This window comes from Pempheris klunzingeri, chromosome 4 (genome assembly GCF_042242105.1).
Source record: "Pempheris klunzingeri isolate RE-2024b chromosome 4, fPemKlu1.hap1, whole genome shotgun sequence".
Classification (NCBI taxonomy): Eukaryota; Metazoa; Chordata; class Actinopteri; order Acropomatiformes; family Pempheridae; genus Pempheris; species Pempheris klunzingeri.
Genome location: NC_092015.1, coordinates 2,858,906 through 2,874,711, shown reverse-complemented (window position 1 = coordinate 2,874,711; position 15,806 = coordinate 2,858,906). Strand labels below are relative to the sequence as shown.

At 42.2% G+C, this 15,806-nt stretch overlaps 1 protein-coding gene across 1 annotated transcript in view; it reads left to right on the top strand.

Moving 5' to 3' along the window:
• myo7aa (myosin VIIAa) overlaps nt 1–15,806 on the top strand; it is a 36,170-nt gene that overhangs the window by 5,535 nt on the left and 14,829 nt on the right. The window contains exons 4-24 of the mRNA XM_070828857.1: nt 223–407; nt 876–997; nt 1,606–1,748; nt 1,915–2,028; nt 2,957–3,025; nt 3,147–3,231; nt 3,763–3,839; nt 4,133–4,252; nt 5,032–5,174; nt 5,755–5,965; nt 6,866–7,001; nt 7,162–7,268; nt 8,949–9,086; nt 9,474–9,632; nt 10,276–10,368; nt 13,220–13,314; nt 13,439–13,523; nt 13,702–13,920; nt 14,481–14,588; nt 15,070–15,279; nt 15,423–15,629. Of these exons, the coding sequence (XP_070684958.1) occupies nt 223–407; nt 876–997; nt 1,606–1,748; nt 1,915–2,028; nt 2,957–3,025; nt 3,147–3,231; nt 3,763–3,839; nt 4,133–4,252; nt 5,032–5,174; nt 5,755–5,965; nt 6,866–7,001; nt 7,162–7,268; nt 8,949–9,086; nt 9,474–9,632; nt 10,276–10,368; nt 13,220–13,314; nt 13,439–13,523; nt 13,702–13,920; nt 14,481–14,588; nt 15,070–15,279; nt 15,423–15,629 (2,826 nt within the window). The remainder of the gene's footprint in view (nt 1–222; nt 408–875; nt 998–1,605; nt 1,749–1,914; nt 2,029–2,956; nt 3,026–3,146; nt 3,232–3,762; nt 3,840–4,132; nt 4,253–5,031; nt 5,175–5,754; nt 5,966–6,865; nt 7,002–7,161; nt 7,269–8,948; nt 9,087–9,473; nt 9,633–10,275; nt 10,369–13,219; nt 13,315–13,438; nt 13,524–13,701; nt 13,921–14,480; nt 14,589–15,069; nt 15,280–15,422; nt 15,630–15,806) is intronic.

Below are 15,806 nucleotides of genomic sequence, written 5' to 3'. Positions count from 1 at the left end.
GTGTCAAAAAATCTGGTGAAAGTTGGTGGAAATGATCGTTCATCCAGGTCTTTGTAGGTTTCAGGTTCGTCCCAAGCTTAAAGACTCTGAATACTTCTATTGCACCACCCCTGCAGTCCAGTATGTCTTAAAACTTTAGCAGCAGCTTCAGTCCAAAACAGTCGGCGTCAAAATCGACCTTAAAAAGCCCTGAAAGGATTCATTCTCCTCCTCTGTGTGCAGACCTACACCGGCTCCATCCTGGTGGCTGTCAACCCTTACCAGCTGCTGCCCATCTACACGGCCGACCAGATCCGCCTCTACACCAACAAGAAGATTGGCGAAATGCCGCCACACATCTTCGCCATTGCTGACAACTGTTACTTCAACATGCAGAGGAACAACCGTGACCAGTGCTGCATCATCAGGTGGGAAAGAGCTCAGTGTGCAGGTCAAATCCAAACCTCCAGGTGTGACAAACACCTCAGTGTTACCCACACAGATGGAAATGTCTGTCGGCCAGTTGGTCAGTCTTTTGTTTTGGTCGCTCAGTGAAACATCTTGACAACTGTTGAATGAATTATCGTCCAATTTAATGCTTTTAATATGACAAACGCTTTGGTTTATGATCAAGTCCCTGCAAAACTCATCAGCTGATCAGGAGACAACGGGCACACAGATACATTAACACACTAGTCAGGCAGGAGAGAGAGAGAGGATTCATTTAAACCAAGGGATGGTTATCGAATGTTGAAGTTTCATTATGTACCAACTGAAATGTGTCTCAAGTTCTAAATACCAAAAATACTTCTACACTGAAAGTTGTACTTTCATTCATTCATACAGTTTTTCTTCTGTGTGTGTGTGTGTGTGTGTGTGTGTGTGTGACTTTACAGTGGTGAGTCCGGAGCAGGGAAGACAGAAAGTACCAAACTGATCCTTCAGTTCCTTGCAGCCATCAGTGGTCAACACTCCTGGATAGAACAGCAGGTCCTGGAAGCCAATCCTATACTAGAAGGTGGGAAAACACACACACACACACACACACACACACACACACACAGAATTGGGGGAAAATAACATTACAGTAGGATTAACTTGCTAGTTTGTGATTTAAACCATGAAACTCCTCAACATCTGTCAGTGTAAACAGAGGAAACGCACCGTGGGATGATTTCTGTTATATTTACAGGTTTACGTCCGAGCAGGTGATAAAATATATGTTACCTGGGATCATATATGTTACCTATATGATCCCTCTCTGCATGGGGAATGAGAGATGCAGGCATCATTTACACTCTAATCAATCGCAGTGTGAATGTCTCAGCTCAAAGAAAAACAATACTGCAACATCACACCAGGCTTCATGCATCTAACGTCTCAGTGTCCTTTAAAACTCTTCAGGTTCTCCGTCATGACACACGTAGTGTATAAGAAAGGATAGAGGACGGTTCCATCTCAGGCAGGGTGTTGAACCTTTTGCAGGTCTTGAGCTGGTATTGATGTTTAGATTTTCTTGAAAATATCCTCATGAAAACACAAAAATGTACACAAAAGTACAGCTGGATTCATATTTATGCAGCCATATTACGTCATCAACGCTGGTGTCTGTTGTTCGTCTTCCAGCTTTTGGCAACGCCAAGACGATCCGCAATGACAACTCGTCTCGTTTTGGGAAATACATCGACATCCATTTCAACAAGAGAGGAGCCATAGAGGGAGCCAAGATCGAGCAATACCTGCTGGAGAAATCCAGAGTCTGTCGACAGGTACGGCACAGAACGACGAGCTGCTCCAACTCTTCTCTCAGAACTCAAGAACTTATTTTGTCGTCTCTGTATGGATGATGTCTCGTCCACCTAGAGGCACCAAATGAAACAACAAAAGCATCCACACTCGTTCACCGTTTCATCTCATGTGCTCAATGAAATGCAGGCCTACGATGAGAGGAACTACCACATCTTCTACTGCATGCTGAAGGGCATGACTGCAGATGAGAAGAAGAAACTGGGGCTGAGCAAAGCCACAGACTACACGTACCTGACCATAGTGAGTAATGTTTCACCGTCACCTTCAAGGTGAGCTGTGTCGGTCACATCCTCGTCAGCCTGCTCACTGCTGCAGAAGGTGAGACTTTGACCTGTGCAGTTAGTGAACAGTCACTTGGGTCAACTGTTCGGACATCCTACCACTCAGTCAGTGCACACTAATGAACTTTATAACAGCTTAAGACCCGCCTGCTGACCAGCGGCCTGGTTACAGTTAGGTCACCAGGGACAATAAAAACTCAAAACTCCAACATTTATATTCTTAACCTCCAACAAATCTTGAATGAGCTTCATTTCCTCACTAAACATTTGCAAAGCTGATATTTTAAAGGTTCAGTTTGTAGGATTCAGTGGAATCTATGGACAGAAATTCAATATAATATTCATAACCATGTTTTCAGGAGTTTATAATCACCTGAAACTGTGTTTTCGTTTGCTTTGAATGAGCCAGAATGTGTCACCATGTTTCTAAAGTAGCCCAGAAGGGACAAACATGAAAGAGTCCTTCGAGCAGTTAGTGAACAGTCACTTGGGTCAACTGTTCGGACATCCTACCACTCAGTCAGTGCACACTAATGAACTTTACAACAGCTTTACCCTCTTAAGACCCGCCTGCTGACCAGCAGCCTGGTTACAGTTAGGTCACCAGGGACAATAACAACTCAAAACTCCCATAAAATTAGGCCCACAGGTCTGGAAGCTCCGGCATGAAGCATGTCTGAGTTATTGTTAGTCTAAGTCATAATCTGACTAATGGACGAGCACCTAAAGAGCCTTGTTGCCTTGTTTGAACTGATGTTACTGAGGTTAAAGGGAAACTTCACACTAAAACTCCCACCAGCTATAATACGAGTTTAATCAGTAAAGAAATGTAAAACGTCTGATGATATTTGAGCACATTCCCCATCCGTCTGTCTGTTTTCCTGCAGGGTAAGTGTACCGTGTGTGACGGCCGAGACGACATGAAAGAGTACTCCAACATTCGCTCTGCAATGAAGGTACTGATCAAAACAACACTGATTCTAGAGCAGCAAAGCCACATCAGCTCCAGGTGTGTTCATTCTTTAAAGTCTTTAAATGCTTACAGGACTTACAGTTTTCCTTTGCTCCGTGCTGCAGGTACTGATGTTCACCGACAAAGAGAACTGGGAGATTTCTAAACTGCTGGCTGCTATATTACACTTGGGAAACCTCAGATATGAAGGTAGAGCTCATAATGTTTGTCCTCCTCCTTGTCTTACTGAATCCTCTCTGAACGACCACCACAGTCCACATGAGCAAAGATCTGAGTTGATCAAAATGTTGATAAGCAAATTATGTGGCAAACCTTTTTATTAATCTTTCTGCCCTGGATTTTGTCTCTCAGGCTACAAACGTGCTCGTTGCTATTTAAAACCTGCAGACTGAACGCAGGGCTGAAAAAAAAGGTTTTAAATGGTAGAGAAAATAAAGTTTAATCTAATTTACATTAAATATTTCCCCAAAAAGACTCTAAACATCAGTCAAAAGTAAAATAGTTTTCTTTACAGTAAAGACGCAAATGCTGAAAAATGATATGAAATAGGACGACAATGCTGTGATACCATTATTAGTATTATAGAGAACACAATAACTAATATCTAATAATCTATACACATATAATTTACCTGTTCCAACTATTTGTTTGAATTTTTTTATATTTCTATTTGTGTGTTTCATTCATGTGCACACACACTGTTGACCTTTGACCCTGCAGCTCGTACCTACGACAACCTGGATGCCTGCGAGGTCGTCCGCAGCCCTCACCTGTCCACGGCTTCTACACTGCTAGAGGTGACACACACACTCACACACACACACACATACACACACACACACACACACACACACACACACACACACACACACACACACACACACACACACACACACACACACACACACACACTGTGGAAACAGAGCTGTTCTGCTGTCAGACGTATTTAAAGTGTTCAACAGATTTTAATGTTTTCTCATCATCCGACTCTGAAAGGGACTTAAGATCAGGAGCAAACAAATGTGTGTGTGTGTGTGTGTGTGTGTGTGTGTGTGTGTGTGTGTGTGTGTGTGTGTGTGTGTGTGTTCAGGTGGACGATAAGGATCTGATGAACTGTCTGACCAGCCGGACTCTGATCACCAGAGGAGAGACCGTCTCCACCCCACTCAGCATGGAACAAGCTCTGGACGTACGAGACGCTTTTGTTAAGGTACAAAACTTCACAGTTAAAACATTAATCATCATGTTTGAGTGTGACAAAGACGTTCAGATCTGTTACCGGGGGGATAAATGTTCCCTGATGAAAGTTATCTTTATATTCAGTGTGACTCTCCAACATTTATATTCTTAACCTCCAACAAATGTCTTGAATGAGCTTCATTTGCTCACTAAACATTTGCAAAGCTGATATTTTAAAGGTTCAGTTTGTAGGATTCAGTGGAATCTATGGGCAGAAATTCAATATAATATTCATAACCATGTTTCCAGGAGTTTATAATCACCTGAAACTGTGTTTTCGTTTGCTTTGAATAAGCCAGAATGTGTCACCATGTTTGTAAAGTAGCCCAGAAGGGACAAACATGAAAGGGTCCTTCACGTCTTTGTGCTGAAGTGGCAGCTTGACTTTGTTAATGCGACGCACCGGTTGGAAAACAAAGAAGCAGAAAGAAGGTGAAGACAAATTGAGGATCAGACTTATTATTTAGCACAAGGAAAAGCAAAAAGCGTGAATCCTCTTGGGCCACCGTAGCTGAGGGGTGAGGTGAGGGGTGAAAAATCACACACACTGGTCCTTTAAGTATCCCACATTTACAGCTTCCAGTTTGCTGCTGGAGGTCAAAAACTCCACAAAGGAACTTGTTGAATAGGAACTTTACTTATGTGTCTTTTTCTTTGTGTGTGTGTGTGTGTGTGTGTGTGTGTGTGTGTGTGTGTGTGTGTGTGTGTGTGTGTGTGTGTGTGTGTGTGTGTGTGTGTGTGTGTGTGCAGGGTATTTACGGCCGTTTGTTCGTGTGGATCGTGGAGAAGATCAATGCAGCCATCTACAAGCCCACGTCCTCACAGCCCAAAATGCTCAGACGCTCCATCGGACTGCTGGACATCTTCGGCTTTGAGAACTTCACAGTCAACAGGTACGATACACACACACACACGCACACACACACGCACACACACACGCACACAAACACACACACACACACACACACACACACACACACACACACACACACACACACACACACACACACACACACTGCCCATGTCCATCTTTGTCTCTTTATTTCTGGGTCACTGTTGTTAATAATTACGATCAATCACATTATGTAAACAATCATTTGAGAAACAAATTATTATTTTAGAAACAACAATTATTCATGGCTGCATCTAACAATTACTGATCAACCTGCTGATTATTCTCTCGATTGATTAAAACATTAGAAAACATCCTGCAGCCCAAAGCAACCTCATCTGATATCAAATCATTCAAAACCCCAAAATATTGAATTTATAAGGCAGAAATTTTCACATTTGAGACTTTGGACAAATCAAATGTATGGAAGTTTTGCTTGAAAAAGGATCAAAATATAATCGATTATCCAACTTGTTGCCGATTAATTCTCTGTCGACTGACTAATTGATTAATTGACTAATTGTTGCAGCTCTAAAATGATAAAAACTCACCTCAGTATTATGACCAATCACCTCCTCCAGCTTCGAGCAGCTGTGCATCAACTTCGCCAACGAGAACCTGCAGCAGTTCTTCGTCCGTCACGTCTTCAAGCTGGAGCAGGAGGAGTACAACCTGGAGCACATCAACTGGCAGCACATCGAGTTCACCGACAACCAGGACGCCCTGGACATGATCGCCATCAAACCCATGAACATCATCTCGCTCATCGACGAGGAGAGCAAGTTCCCCAAGGTACGCTGTAGTTAGGTCGGCCACCACCATCATCATCATCATCATCATCATCAGCATCAGCATCAGCATCATCATCATCGCCTGGTTAGCGACCAAGTAGATGATCAGATGGTTTTAGTTTTATTTTGTTCTCTTTGAATATTTTCTCTCTCGTTTCCGTCGCTCAGATATCAGCAGAATTCTGTCGTCGCCGTTCGTGATGCTGCTGCTCATCAGAAGTTACACACGTGTGCTTTAAAGCGGCTATAATCAATATTTTTCTATTGATAATAATGTGTGTAATCACTGCAGAGAGTTAACGCCTGATTGTGCTGCTTCCTTCGGCTCTGAGGAGCTTTGATGATGTAGAGCTGCATCTAACAATTACTGATGAATCTGCTGATTATTCTCTCGATTGATTATATGAAACGTTAGAAAACATCCTGCAGCCCAAAGCGACCTCATCTGATATCTTCATTTGTCTGACAAATCGTTAAAAACCCCAAAATATTAGATTTATAATAACGTAAAACAAAGAAAGGCTTCTGTCGGAGGCCAGCTGGTGAACATGATGGAACATTTAGCGGCTAAAGAGCTGAATATTTCCCTCAGGAGTTGGTGGGGACCAAAAACAGAGCTAAAAGAGGGTGAATATCAATCATATAAACCAATATATGAATCATGTGACCAGAAACAAACCTCCAAATGAATGATGGTGTTACTCTGTCACTGCTAACAGCCTAGAAGGTGATGAAATGTAAATGAAAAAGTCCGTTTCTGCAGGTTTGGGATTTGAAGCTTGAAGTTTTCAGAGTCTTTGAATAAATATATGATTTTAGTATTTGTTTCTGTGTGTGTGTGTGTGTGCGTGTGCGTGTGCGTGCGTGTGCGTGTGTGTGTGCGTGTGTGTGCGTGCTGCAGGGCACCGACACCACTATGCTGAACAAGCTGAACTTTCAGCACAAACTCAACACAAACTACATCCCTCCAAAGAACAACCACGAGACCCAGTTTGGCATCCAACACTTTGCTGGAGTCGTTTACTACGAAACAAGAGGTCAGAGTCAGCACACACACACACACACACACACACACACACACACACACACACACACACACACACACACACACACACACACACACACACACACACACACACACAAACACACACACACACAGTGTTCCTCTGTCACTGCATGTGTGTGTGTGTCCTTCAGGCTTCCTGGAGAAGAACAGAGACACTTTATATGGTGACATCATCCAGCTGGTTCACTCGTCCAAGAACAAGTTCATCAAACAAATCTTTCAGGCTGATGTCGCTATGGTAATGGACACACACACACACACACACACACACACACACACACACACACACACTTTTGGATATTAATATAGATTCATACATAAACACAGAACTAAAAAAATTGTGTTTATCAGTTAAAGGAAAACTCCAGTATTTTTAAAACTGGCCTCTTTTTCTTCTTTTTAGTATTATTATTATCATTATTATTATTATTATATAAATTATTATAAGTTGTTGTTCCTGTAATAGTTAGAAACACATCAGTATCACTGAAGATCTGCCAGCTGAATGTAAAATCACCAGTGTTTGCTGCCCTCCGGTGGACAAAGTGAAGAACTACATCAAGCTGATGCATCAAGTTGGACATGATAACAACAATAAGACTTCCGGTTAATGCTTTCAATGTAAAAGTATGACCGAACCCAGACAATCTGAAGAGAATTAACAGAAATAATTCTGTTTAGTGATAATTTGATGCCAAACGATTGATTGTTTTATACTGAAATAGAGTTAAGTTATAGAATAAACATTGTCAACTGTAGCAAAAGTTAACACTTGATTGTAAAACGGAAGCAACACCACACAGAGACTTCCGGCGAGCACTTTCAAAATAGAGCACTTTCAAAATAAAGCAATCGACAATTAAAACTTGATTCGACAGTGTTACAGTGTTCACACTTTAAATCATGGTTTCTGACGTCAGAGTGGGGAAATACAGCTAATAGTCAATCACGCTGTGCACGTTAACATTAGCTAGCTAACTTTAGTTAATGCTGCACAATTCTTCATCGCCGACTTTAGACTTTGACAGCCAAGAGAAGCTTTGACAAAAAAAAAGTTGGTCCTGCAGAGAGTCTGATTAAGGTAAGAGGGAAACAAGTTAAGTAACCTCCTAATTTAAACCAAAATGTGTTTCTTCACATGTTTAAACACACACACACTAAGCTAACGGTGTTCATAAGGCAGCTGTGATGGAGCAAAGGCTACATGCTAAGCTAGCTAGCTAAACACGTCGCGAAGCTAACATTAGCAGGAAAACACCTTCTCATCCAGGTGAGATTAACAACCTTCACAAAGGTTCAATATATGTTTCTAAAACTTTAAAACTTGTTTCATGTGACATACATCCGATATGTCATCTCCATTTTAGGTTAAAACTGGTAAACAGTGTTAAATTATAATTATAATTATCAATAACAAATTCAAATAAGCTTTATTGACATTACAGGTCAATGACAAATGATGATTATCATTTATTTTCGTTATTGATTATTTTTTTTAATCAACCATTTTGTTTATAAAATGTGTATCAGACAGCAGAAAATGCTCATAATATTTTCAGATTGTTTTATTTGACCAACGCTCCAAAAGATATTCAGTTTATCATGAGTGTTTTTGGCTTTAAAAACAGTTGCTGGAGAATTTTCTGTCGTTTCGATTAATCAAATAATAATAATAATAATAATAATATTAGCAGCTCAGTCAACACTTTTGATTTCACTCTGAACCTCACAAACACTTTTATATTTAGAGGCTGAGAGAGAGGAAAGAGGTTGGTGTCAGCGCTCAGGAAGAGAGAAAAAGAGTCCTCATTGTTTCTGACCCTGACACTTTCTACACTATCTCACTCTGTGTGTGTGTGTGTGTGTGTGTGTGTGTGTGTGTGTGTGTGTGTGTGTGTGTGTGTGTGTGTGTTTTCAGGGCGCAGAGACCAGGAAGCGTTCGCCCACTCTCAGCAGTCAGTTCAAGAGATCTCTGGAGCTGCTGATGAGGACTCTGAGCGTCTGTCAGCCGTTCTTCGTTCGCTGCATCAAACCCAACGAATACAAGAAATCCATGGTGAGTATCTGCGCTGTCCGCTGACCGGTGGGAGGGAAGAAGTTAACTTTGGAGGGATTTGGAGGGTAAAACCACTCGGTTACTAGTAAAGCAAAACTTTTCTTAGTTGAAACAGTGATTATATTTTCCTCACGTTGCTGATTCAGAGGTAAAACTAATCAATGTGAAGTTTAACCTTTTATTTATTTCTACATTAGTCTCTTCCTCCATAGAACATTAGAGCTGTTTAAACCTTCAGACTTTTCTCTTTGATTGATCAGATGTTGTTCAGTGAAGACGAATGTGTTTATTTTTTATTCACAATAACTGAAAACGTGAAGTTTGTTGATCATGTAGTTTGATTTAATCACAACAAGTGTGTGTGTGTGTGTGTGTGTGTGTGTGTAGTTGTTTGACAGGGAGCTGTGTGTGCGTCAGCTGAGGTACTCTGGTATGATGGAGACCATTCGTATTCGCCGTGCAGGATATCCCATCCGCTACACCTTTGTGGAGTTTGTCGACCGCTACCGTGTGCTCATGCCTGGAGTCAAACCGGCGTACAAACAGGTGTGTGTGTGTGTGTGTGTGTGTTGTTGTTTAATTAGCCCAAATATTAGACAGTATTTTATTTCTGGAAATTAAGTTTGAAAAGTTGGGCGTCCTCCCATATTGGAAGACTAGAAGAAAAACATACTGTAGGTAACACTGACTGTGGAGAAGAGCCTCACACTGCTCCAACTCAAAAAATCCAAACTATCCCTTTAATATTGCTAGGCCAATAGGTGTGTGTGTGTGTGTGTGTGTGTGTGTGTGTTATCTGATGCCTGTGATCCATCAGGCGACTGTTTGAAAGTTTTTTCCCACAATCCAACAGCAGCCTGTTTTCCTTGGAGCCCCACATGTTATGGTTTCCCTCCCTCTGCTCTGTGTTTGTGTGTGTGAGGCTTTAAAAACAGCGTTCAGTTAGTATTTGTATCGGAGACGGATCGTTAAGCTGCGTCTGCGACTGTTATTGATCACAGTCACACATCAGTTGGGAGGAAAATTAGCCATAAAACCCAAAGTATTAAATTTATAACGAAATTCAGTGGAGAAAATGGTCGTGTGGGTGAATTGATCATCATCATCATCATCATCATCATCAGGTCAGAACTGTGTATTTTCACCACACACTCTTCATCTCCGTCTCGTCGTGTTCTTCGCCCGTCAGGAGGACCTGAGGGGAACCTGTCAGAGGATCGCCGAGGCGGTGCTCGGCCGAGACGACGACTGGCAGATGGGAAAGACCAAGATCTTCCTCAAGGTAGTAAAGGGCAATTCTGCTCATTTGCTGAGATACAGTGAACGAGATACGAAAGTATTACAGGTTAACTCCGCTATTCTTAAACCTGGGCTTTAATTTTCAGTTTGAAAAATGAGTGGAATGGATCCAGTGGTATTAATGGCTGTAATTGAATCTTTTGGGGAGAATGAGTCCACTTAAAGTGCTTGTTTTAGCCACTTGAGACAGATTCTACTGTTGTTCTCAGTGTGTGACAGCATTATGGAAAGGATCCCCACAGAGAGAGACCTGGAAGATCCTTCTGGTTTAACCAGAAATAGACAAACACGGTGAATTTCTTTTTTTTTGTACCTCAAAAAAAGGGGAGTTGGTCTCATTTCGAACCCAAAGTATTAAAAAACGTAGCCCAGTTTTGAATAAACCGGAGTTCTACTTGAATGGCTGCAGTCTGGGGAAAATGTGATACATATTTGGTCATTGATTAGTGTTTTTAGGTATTTATTCACTCCTAAGTGGAGCACCACATTTTGGTACAAAAAGATCCAAATTGGACCGAATCTGACGTTTGATTAAACAATCCACTTCTCTGTATCAGTGTAGCCTCCAAACAGCCTGAAAACAAGGTCGTGCTCAGCTGCAGCTGACTGGGAATGAACCAGTTCATCCCAGTGGTGAGGCTCTGCTGTCAGTGTTTCCAGTTCACATGTCTGCTGACAGGAAGGACTGTGTTTTGGTTTCCTGCTGTGTGTGTGTGTGTGTGTGTGTGTGTGTGTGTGTGTGTGTGTGTGTGTGTGTGTGTGTGTGTGTGTGAGAGAGTCAGACAGTGAGAAAATAACCAAATGTGTTTTAGTTCCCATCAGGTGTGTGTGTGTGTGTTTCTGTGTGTTTATTATCTTATTATTTAAACTTCATATGAGTGTGTGTGCTGTAAATGTGTGTGTTTTGGTTTCCCGCCCACTGAGGACAGTTGTTGTTCAGAGGTCAAAGGTCGCTGGTACGGCACATCCTTTAGCTGGTTGCCACGGTGACACTGTCACTTATTTCCCCGGTGGTTTAAAGAAAATATCGGCTGATGATTTCAGCTGAGCGGTTTGTTTGTTTATAATCTGATCGAGTGACGACACGTTGATGAGTTTAATGGACCGGCTGAACTTCACAGAGTTAGAAACTGTTATCGGTTTATTTTTTTCTTCTTTACCTTGAATTTGCTTTTATTTGTTGCCTCCAGTTGGCTGAGAACATCTTTACTTCTCTCTCTCTCTCTGCACACTTCCTGTGTCTGTCTCTTTATGGACAGATTTTAAATAATCTTCTTAAATCAAAGAGGTTGAAATATAAGAAATGCACCAATTTTCTGATTGTGACTTTGAAGATTTTTGATTTGTATGTTTATAAAACATTGACTGTTAAGTAACTTCTCAGTTTTCCCTACTGCTGCTTCAGGTTATGGGACCTTCACTCAGAATAAAAGAAATAAAAAAGGGCTCCAGGTTACTGTTCAGAGGGGACAAATGTTTTAGTATTTGTTCCTCCACGATATTATATTCTCTCTCTCTCTCTCTCTCTCTCTCTCCCTCCCTCTCCCTCAGCAAACCCTCTGATCAGCTCTTCTGTCTTTCCCTTCATGGGAGATCCCTGCATCTTTTGAATTGATCCACTGTATTTACTTATTTAGCTTGCTGTGGTACGCTGTTGCGAGTTTTTATTTTGTCTTTTTCCAGAATCCCCAACATATAAGAGCCAGTTTCTTCATGTCTTTCACCTCGTATGATCTATTAAAGGCAGCACTATCAGAAGAGGCCCTTTAATTTGTTTTGACACCACAAAGAGGGTCAGCGATCATTTAATGTGGCAGGTGAGCCACTAGTGATCTCCTCACTCACCTGAGGCTCTAAGTCACAGAAACAATATCGTAGCTGTATTGATGTATGAATATTGATGCTGCATTAGTTATTAAAACGGCACTTAAATGGTCGACTGACCTGGGAAATCTGAAATGTGGAAGCTGAAACCAGTTTCCATAATTTTTAGAGACATCCAGAGTCTGTATCTTTCTGTAAAGAGAAATGAGCTTCTGTTGTGTGGGAGAGAAATGTAGATTTTTCCTATTTTGGTTCCTTTAGCTCATGTCTGTAAAGCCGTCCCACCTCTGGCTGCACCTGAACCTGAAGTTATCGTACAGGGTGAATCTGTGGCACCTGTGTCAGGTGTTTGTTCACACTCATCTCTTGGCTCTCCTCTGGATTTAAGGCTCATGTCTTTTAGGCCTCACTGCTCAGCTGGACAGGACGTAGAAAGTGCAGTGGGGGCAGCACCCACACTTCCCAGACAGGACGGATGGACAGATCACAGGAGGAAGAGATAGAGGCGGTTTATGGCCTTCATGCTCCTTTAGGTGTTGTGTTAGCAAACTGGACAGCTGCCAGATTAAAAACGTGGAACTATAGCTTTGTTTAAACATTTTAAGAAAGCAAATATTCACTTTTTTAGTTAGCAGCGTGACTCTGGTTGTAAAGGGTCAGTACGTTTCCAAAGGAAGTTAAGCTCACACTAAAAAAAACAATACCAGGCCGTGCAGCATGTTTTAGCTAGCTTTAGCTTAGTTTTAGCTAAATGCTATTAGCATTTAATTGAATTATAATCATGCACTGCATTCAGCAGCGCACTCTTCCATCACGTGTGCAGATCATTTGCCGTCCTCAACGAGGAGATTGTGGTGCATAAAAGTTTTCAGGCCTCGACCTTACTTGGCAAATAAACTGAGATGGTGACCGTGTGCAGCCTCACCGAGCAGCTAACTGGCTGTAGACTCTTAGTTTGTAGAAAGAGAGCTTGTGTTTGTCGCTCATTAGTTCTCTCTCCTGCTTCGTAGGATCACCACGACATGCTGTTGGAGATCGAGAGAGACAAGGCCATCACGGACAAGGTGATCCTCATCCAGAAGGTGGTTCGAGGTTTCAAGGACAGGTAGGTCTTAGAAACCGGATTCCAGTCTCTGTGCTGTTTGATGAAAGTGGAAAAGGAGGTTGACCCAGTCGCTGAAGACACTGATGAGATTTTTATAAATGCAGTTTTCATTTCCTGCCATCAGATCTAACTTCCTGAAGATGAGAAAGGCGGCTGTGTATATCCAGAAGGCATGGAGGGGGTATCACTGCAGAAAGAACTATGGAGCTGTGAGGAGCATCTGTTTGTTTCACTCTCTCTCACATGGCACTACAAATATAATTCTAGAAATTATAGTGTAGATAAACATTCAGGTCAGAAATTTGACCTTGAGCACATCCACATGATGCAGCTTAGTTTAATTATCAGAAAAGATTAAGAATAAATCTTCTTCTTCTGTCCCTGCAGATGCGAGCAGGCTTCTCCCGCCTTCAGGCTCTGGTTCGTTCCAGGAAGTTGTGCGCGTCGTATCACGTGGCCCGTCAGCGAATCACCGGCCTCCAGGGTCGCTGTCGGGGCTTCTTGGTGCGCCGGGCTTTCAGACACCGGCTGTGGGCCGTCATCACCATCCAGGCCTACACCAGAGGCATGATCGCCCGTCGGCTGTACAAGAGGCTGAAGGGAGAGGTAGACACACACACACACACACACACACACACACACACACACTGTCAATGGTATAAAGTTAATTTACCCAGAAGAAGTATTGTACTTTTACTGCACTAGATAAACTGCTTAACAGTATATCACCCTCTGTAAGGTAACTACTTTAAAATGCTTATTTTACATCTTGACACAACAGCATATAATCTGATAATATTCAATATTAATGTAACTTTATATTTGTTATATTGGCACTTTTACTTTTTAACACATATTTTAAAGTCCTTACTTGAATACACACATATTACTTAACAAGTATACAACATTCAAATACTCTCACAGGTTTCAGCTCAAATTAATTCACTCCTCCTGCTTCAACGTTTTCAGTTTTAAAATGTTCAAGCTTCCCTCAAATGAATCTTATCAACATTACTGGCTGCTGTTTACTTGGATCAGATGCAGTTTAATTGTGATTTTGAACTGAGACGCTGAGACAAACAGCCCACTGGGGGTTCAGCCTGAGCTGTTTGGATAATGAGTCACTTCTTCTTCTTCTTCTAATAGTGGACTCTTTTCTCCTTCAGTACCACCGGAGGCTGGAGGCTGAGAAGATGCGTCTGGCTGAAGAGACCAAACTGAGGAATCAGATGTCTGCGAAGAGAGCGAAAGCTGAGGCTGAACGCAAACATCAGGTGGGAGTTCAACAAGGGAAACCTCTTTTTATGTTTAATCATAAAGTGATTTGTAAGGATTTATTCCAGCTCAGGATATTATGAGTTTCTTTTGTTGTAGATTACCCAGGTTTTATTCAGTATGTTCACAAGCACTCAAGAAACCAGGTTCTGCAGGCAATCAGTCATCAGGCTTTTTTTCTTATCTGTACAATTAGACTTTATTTTTTTATGAATCCTAAATATTGTTACTGACGTTTTCCCTTCAATCCACCTCCGATTATGTGAAATATCATTCACTCCTCTGCTTCGTTAAAATGCCCCCTCCTACTACCCCTTGTCCTTGATATACTTTCTGTGACTTAATTATTGATTACTGGTTATCTGAATGAATTGCCCCTTGGGGATGAATAAAGTTGTCTGAATCTAAATAATATGGGGAGAAAAAAAGATGGAGCTGATGGACTTGTTTCTAAACGACTGTGTTATTTTGATTTCCTAGGAGCGACTGTCCCAGCTGGCCAAAGAGGACGCCGAGCGGGAGAAGAAGGAGAAGGAGGAGGCTCGGAGGAAGAAAGAAATGGTGGAGCAGATGGAGAAGGCCCGCCAGGAGCCCGTTAACGACTCCGACATGGTGGACAAGATGTTCGGCTTCCTGGGGACGACGGCCTCCTTCCCGGGCCAGGAGGGACAAGCTCCTGCTGGCTTTGAGGTGAGCCAGCAAAACGTATAATGGTTTTTTACTTATAACCATGGTAGTATTTCAGTATCAGACAGCGGTCAGCTCCCAGATATAGAAACACTTTACAGTGCCTAAGAGACTGACAGCAGTGACTGAGTCCCCGTCTCCTCCAGGATCTGGAGCGAACCCATCAGGAGCTGGTGGAGGAGGATCTGGACGAGGCTCTTCCTCTGCCTGAGGATGATGACGAGGAGGATCTATCGGAGTACAAGTTCGCCAAGTTCGCCGCCACCTACTTCCAGGGCACCACCACACACACCTATGTCCGGCGGCCTCTCAAACAGCCTCTGCTGTTCCACGACGATGAAGGAGACCAGCTGGTGGGTTACCTTTTGACCTCTGACCCCACAACGGTCTACCTGTGTCCTTTAGACACTGTGGTTTACTCTAAACCCAGATGTTGTCTCTGGTAAAAGTGCTCTTGCACTAGAGGTCATTGTCTCTGAGCTCTAACTTGCTGCAGACGTGGTTTAACAGATGTTCACAAGGTCATTGAG